The sequence below is a fragment of the Gymnodraco acuticeps genome, unplaced genomic scaffold (genome assembly GCF_902827175.1).
Source record: "Gymnodraco acuticeps unplaced genomic scaffold, fGymAcu1.1, whole genome shotgun sequence".
In the NCBI taxonomy this organism is placed as follows: Eukaryota; Metazoa; Chordata; class Actinopteri; order Perciformes; family Bathydraconidae; genus Gymnodraco; species Gymnodraco acuticeps.
Window position 1 is genome coordinate 204,519 of NW_022990076.1, and position 6,429 is coordinate 210,947.

Consider the following 6,429-nt stretch of genomic DNA (forward strand, 5'->3'; position numbering starts at 1 on the left):
CAACACACTGCAAAGGTAACTTACCATTACATTAATGATCAAGAGAGAAAGAATAATTTTGTCGATAGGTTTTGATTCAGTGTGCCAAAATGGTAGAATTAACATGCTGCCTTTCCACTTATATTTTACCAACATAACAAGGTTAACAGCAGCTGACCATAATATTAATAACGATTGTACTGTAAGTAACCATGAATACAAATATCTTATCTGTTATTTAATGATTACATTCTATAAATAATGAGCTTTTTCCATTATAAAAAGTAATGCCCAAACATTTCGATTCAAACCGCTGCGTATGAGCGTACGTGAAAACGTGCTTCGCTATTGGTCAACCACACCGAAGCCCCGCCCCCTTCTTCGCCACCTCGAAGCGGATATTTGCACTGAGGGGGGCTGCAGCACCCCCATCTATGAAGCTCCACGAGCAAACTAAAACTATATTTTGATGATAATACTTTTCTACTTTTACTTGAGGAACATTTTGAATGCAGGACTATTACTGTAACAGAGTATTCTTACACTCTGGTACTTCTACTTTTACTCAAGTACAAGATCTGAGTACTTCTACTTTTACTCAAGTACAAGATCTGAGTACTTCTACTTTTACTCAAGTACAAGACCTGAGTACTTCTACTTTTACTCAAGTACAAGACCTGAGAACTTCTACTTTTACTCAAGTACAAGATCTGAGTACTTCTACTTTTACTCAAGTACAAGATCTGAGTACTTCTACTTTTACCTCTACAAGTACAAGATCTGAGTACTTCTGCTTTTACTCAAGTACAAGATCTGAGTACTTCTACTGTAACTCAAGTACAAGATCTGAGTACTTCTACTTTTACTCAAGTACAAGACCTGAGAACTTCTACTTTTACTCAAGTACAAGATCTGAGTACTTCTACTTTAACTCAAGATCTGAGAACTTCTACTTTTACTCAAGTACAAGATCTGAGTACTTCTACTTTAACTCAAGTACAAGATCTGAGTACTTCTACTTTTACTCAAGTACAAGATCTGAGTACTTCTACTTTTACTCAAGATCTGAGTACTTCTACTTTTACTCAAGTACAAGATCTGAGTACTTCTGCTTTTACTCAAGTACAAGATCTGAGTACTTCTACTTTTTACTCAAGATCTGAGTACTTCTACTTTTACTCAAGATCTGAGTACTTCTACTTTTACTCAAGATCTGAGTACTTCTCTCACCACTGGGTTTACTTGATGTATATAAAGGGAACACATGAAGCTAGCGTTAAGGTTTTCTGCAGGAAATGTTCAGGATGATAAAATATTTGTTTTCAATGTGGATTAAAGGGGATTAGTAATGATGGAGCGTCAGGCCTTTAATGTGAGGGGATTCCTCCGTGCATTGGGTCACATGACGTTTTACTCACTGCTGTCGCCCTGGGGTTGGGTAATCTGATGTTGACGGATCAATATGACCAAACGTTGCCCTTCGCCTCGATGTTTGTCAGGTGTCAGGTAGCAGCAATAACGCTAATGGGTTGATTTGGCTCTAGGTGCAGATGTGAATGTGATGGAGTTGACACCAATAATCTGAGTATTTGCGCTACTATAAAAACTGTAAATCTGAAAATAACTATTTTTGTATTTTCTTCAGTAGTATATATTTGATATAGTCTGTACAATACAGTAGGTATGCTTGGTAAATAATACTTAATAGTGTTCTTGCAATTTAAAGGATTTCAGTGCTACAAACATTTTTTCACCTATTAAAATTATTTCTGGAAAAGTTCTACTTGGCACCTTTAACAAATCCTTTATTTTGATGATGTTAAATATTAAGAATGCCAAATATATTAAAGTGCTGATTACTTACTAGTAAATCTCAGTATTCATAATTTGTAGAAAATATTTATGTGAAGCTATACTACAATGTCCAGAGGAGGATCTCTTTAAGCTCCAACTGATTCCCTGTTTTCAGTCATTATACTAACTTAAAGGTGGGGTAGGTAAGTTTGAGAAACCGGCTCGAGATACACTTGTTATTATATTCCATGGAATGCTCTTAACATCCCGATAGCAATGAATATCTGAAGTGCTTTGACAATAAATCCATTAAAAAAAGTCATCTCTGGAAGCCGTGGCGCTGTAAAAAGCTCGACCAATCATCTGAGCCGGCTAAAGTAACTGGATGGCCTACCTGCCTGTCAGCCTTCCATCTGGGCACAAACTGATCTCGTGCCCTCATTGGTCATGTGCGCGTTCGTGTGTGTTGGAGGAGGGGCTCTGTAAGGAAGTGGCAGATTTGTTCCGGTTGTGTATTTTCAAATTCTAGCGCACTCGAGCTGGTTTCTCCAAAATTACCTACCCCACCTTTAAGAGAGTAGTATCAATCTTCTCATCTAACGTTGCAATAAAGCCAATAAGCCTATTTTAAAATGCTGAACTTCCTTTAAATAGACTGTGAATTTTGCTTAAAGCAGCCATGAAAGGAATCATTTCCACGTTGATATTTACTCATCCATGGTCAATCTTTCAGTCAATATTCCTTCAACTTAAAAGTGATTTATACAGGAGGGTGAGTTTCTCTGTGTGTGTGTGTGTGTGTGTGTGTGTGGTGTGTGTGTGTGTGTGTGGGTGTGTGTGTGTGTGTGTTTATGTAACTGTCTGTCTGTTAGTGTGACCGCAGGTAAAAGCGAGACTCCCCCAGCCCGTAAAGCGATCCTAACACCATGAATAATGAAGAGAGCCGTGGCAGGGAGGATAAGTTCTCTGTGCAAGGCTCCTTTTTCACAGGGCTTTCTCCTGTGGGTCACGTGACCACTGAGATGACAGTAATGTGGTGTGTGTGTGTGTGTGGTGTGTGTGTGTGTGTGTGTGTGTGTGTGTGTTAGTCATATGGCCATGTTCTGTCCAGGTACGAGGCGTCCAGGTAGCTAAAGCACCTCTGAGTGTGTGCTCCTGCAGCAGCTCTCACACACACATGTTCTCTAAACTCCTCGATCCCACCACCTCTCTGCGGCCAAGGGTCAAATGAATTGTCTTACACCATTAGAAACTCAAGGCCAGGGAAGTGGATGAATAAAAGATGCCGTCGAAACAGAACAAATCCACAGCTCCAGAGGAAACCGAAGAGGTCGATGACGAAGTGGAGGGGCCAAAGTTAAAGGAGAGGAACAACGAAGTGACCAGTGGAGACACAACAAGAAGAGAGAAGACTCGGAAGAAAACCAAGAGCGCGGAAAGCTCTCAGGACCCGGAGAAAGAAGACGGTGAAAAAGTGAAAAAGAAGAAGAAGAAACCAGATGATGATGCCGAAGCTGTGATTGAAAATGAAGATGAGGAGGAGGGCGAGCAGAACAATATGAACTCAAGACCAATTCCAAAAAGGGAGAAACCAGAGAAGCTCAAAGAGGAAGTGACCGAGGGGAAGAAGAAGAAAAAGAAATCCTCCACGGAGAAAGCAGAGGGAGAGGAGGAGATGGGATCCAAGGACAAGAAGCCGAAAGATGGCAAGAAGAAGAAGAAGAAGACTCACGATGACGATGATGAGGAGCCTTTGATCGAGGAGCAGCAGGAGGAAGAGGAAGACTCGAAGAAAAAGAAGAAAAAGAAGACCAAGAAGGGATCGGCGGACAGTGACGAGGATAAAAGAAAAAGGGGAAAAAGGCCAAAAATAAACAGGTGGACTTTGGAGCCATGTTCCAGAAGGAGCTGCTGGATTACCACACCGACTCATCTGATGGCTACGAGGAGGAGTACTACAAAAAGAAAGGTAAGGATTCAGAGAGGGCAAAAGTACACACATCCTTTCCTCAAGAAGTAGAAGTACAGACGATACTCGTGTTTAAAAATACTCTGTGAAAAGTAGAAGTACTGACTAAACTTACTTTACTCAATGAAAGTAGAGAGGCTTTGAAATGTACTTCAGTAAAAAGTACCCATAACTAGCAGCTGTTTTAAAGAGTACCTGACCTCCCTTTATATTATAGAACAATATGTCATTGTTAGCTAATGAATGGTTTCCATGCTGAACACGGCAACATGACAACGTTCCATTGGTCCCTCGTTCTTTAGAGAAGACCAGGAAATGATGGATCACACGGATCGTGTTCAAAATCAATAGGCCACGCAATGACTCTAAAGAATAATGATCACGCATCAAACACACATTCAGACTAAAGGAACCATGTTGGGAAATGAGAGAAGTAGAAAGTACAGGTATTTGAGTTCAACATGTAAGAAGTAGAAAGTACAGGTATTTGTGTTCAACATGTAAGAAGTAGAAAGTACAGGTATTTGAGTTCAACATGAGAGAAGTAGAAAGTACAGGTATTTGGTTCAACATGTAAGAAGTAGAAAGTACAGGTATTTGAGTTCAACATGTAAGAAGTAGAAAGTACAGGTATTTGTGTTCAACATGTGAATAGAAAGTACAGGTATTTGTTCAACATGTAAGAAGTAGAAAGTACAGGTATTTGTGTTCAACATGTAAAAGTAGAAAGTACAGGTATTTGTGTTCAACATGTAAGAAGTAGAAAGTACAGGTATTTGTGTTCAACATGTAAGAAGTAGAAAGTACAGGTATTTGGGTTCAACATGTAAAGTAGAAAGTACAGGTATTTGTTCAACATGTAAGAAGTAGAAAGTACAGGTATTTGGGTTCAACATGTGAGAAGTAGAAAGTACAGGTATTTGAGTTCAACATGTAAGAAGTAGAAAGTACAGGTATTTTTCAACATGTAAGAAGTAGAAAGTACAGGTATTTGGTTCAACATGTAGAAGTAGAAAGTACAGGTATTTGGTTCAACATGTAAGAAGTAGAAAGTACAGGTATTTGTTCAACATGTAAGAAGTAGAAAGTACATATTTGAGTTCAACATGTAAGAAGTAGAAAGTACAGGTATTTGGTTCAACATGTAAGAAGTAGAAAGTACAGGTATTTGAGTTCAACATGTAAGAAGTAGAAAGTACAGGTATTTGGGTTCAACATGTAAGAAGTAGAAAGTACAGGTATTTGTGTTCAACATGTAAGAAGTAGAAAGTACAGGTATTTGAGTTCAACATGTAAGAAGTAGAAAGTACAGGTATTTGTGTTCAACATGTAAGAAGTAGAAAGTACAGGTATTTTGAGTTCAACATGTAAGAAGTAGAAAGTACAGGTATTTGAGTTCAACATGTAAGAAGTAGAAAGTACAGGTATTTGTTCAACATGTAAGAAGTAGAAAGTACAGGTATTTTTGTTCAACATGTAGAAGTAGAAAGTACAGGTATTTGGTTCAACATGTAAGAAGTAGAAAGTACAGGTATTTGGGTTCAACATGTAAGAAGTAGAAAGTACAGGTATTTGGTTCAACATGTAAGAAGTAGAAAGTACAGGTATTTGAGTTCAACATGTAAGAAGTAGAAAGTACAGGTATTTGTGTTCAACATGTAAGAAGTAGAAAGTACAGGTATTTGAGTTCAACATGTAAGAAGTAGAAAGTACAGGTATTTGGTTCAACATGTAAGAAGTAGAAAGTACAGGTATTTGGTTCAACATGTAAGAAGTAGAAAGTACAGGTATTTGGTTCAACATGTAAGAAGTAGAAAGTACAGGTATTTGGTTCAACATGTAAGAAGTAGAAAGTACAGGTATTTGAGTTCAACATGTGAAGAAGTAGAAAGTACAGGTATTTGGTTCAACATGTAAAAGTAGAAAGTACAGGTATTGTGTTCAACATGTAAGAAGTAGAAAGTACAGGTATTTGAGTTCAACATGTAAGAAGTAGAAAGTACAGGTATTTGTTCAACATGTAAGAAGTAGAAAGTACAGGTATTTGAGTTCAACATGTAAGAAGTAGAAAGTACAGGTATTTGGTTCAACATGTAAGAAGTAGAAAGTACAGGTATTTGAGTTCAACATGTAAGAAGTAGAAAGTACAGGTATTTGTGTTCAACATGTAAGAAGTAGAAAGTACAGGTATTTGAGTTCAACATGTAAGAAGTAGAAAGTACAGGTATTTGAGTTCAACATGTAAGAAGTAGAAAGTACAGGTATTTGAGTTCAACATGTAAGAAGTAGAAAGTACAGGTATTTGAGTTCAACATGTAAGAAGTAGAAAGTACAGGTATTTGGTTCAACATGTAAGAAGTAGAAAGTACAGGTATTTGGTTCAACATGTAAGAAGTAGAAAGTACAGGTATTTGTGTTCAACATGTAAGAAGTAGAAAGTACAGGTATTTGTGTTCAACATGTAAGAAGTAGAAAGTACAGGTATTTGGGTTCAACATGTAAGAAGTAGAAAGTACAGGTATTTGGGTTCAACATGTAGAAGTAGAAAGTACATGTATTTGAGTTCAACATGTAAGAAGTAGAAAGTCAGGTATTTGGTTCAACATGTAAGAAGTAGAAAGTACAGTATTTGTGTTCAACATGTAAGAAGTAGAAAGTACAGGTATTTGAGTTCAACATGTAAGAAG

At 37.7% G+C, this 6,429-nt stretch overlaps 1 protein-coding gene across 1 annotated transcript; it reads left to right on the top strand.

Annotated features, from left to right (window-relative positions):
• Nucleotides 1–3,055: 3,055 nt before the first annotated feature.
• LOC117546066 (protein FAM133B-like) lies at nt 3,056–3,540 on the top strand (the record flags this gene model as incomplete). Its single annotated transcript, XM_034216148.1, has 1 exon — nt 3,056–3,540. A coding segment is annotated over exon 1 (485 nt), but the record flags the coding sequence as incomplete, so codon positions are not given.
• Between the last annotated feature and the right edge of the window lie 2,889 nt (nt 3,541–6,429).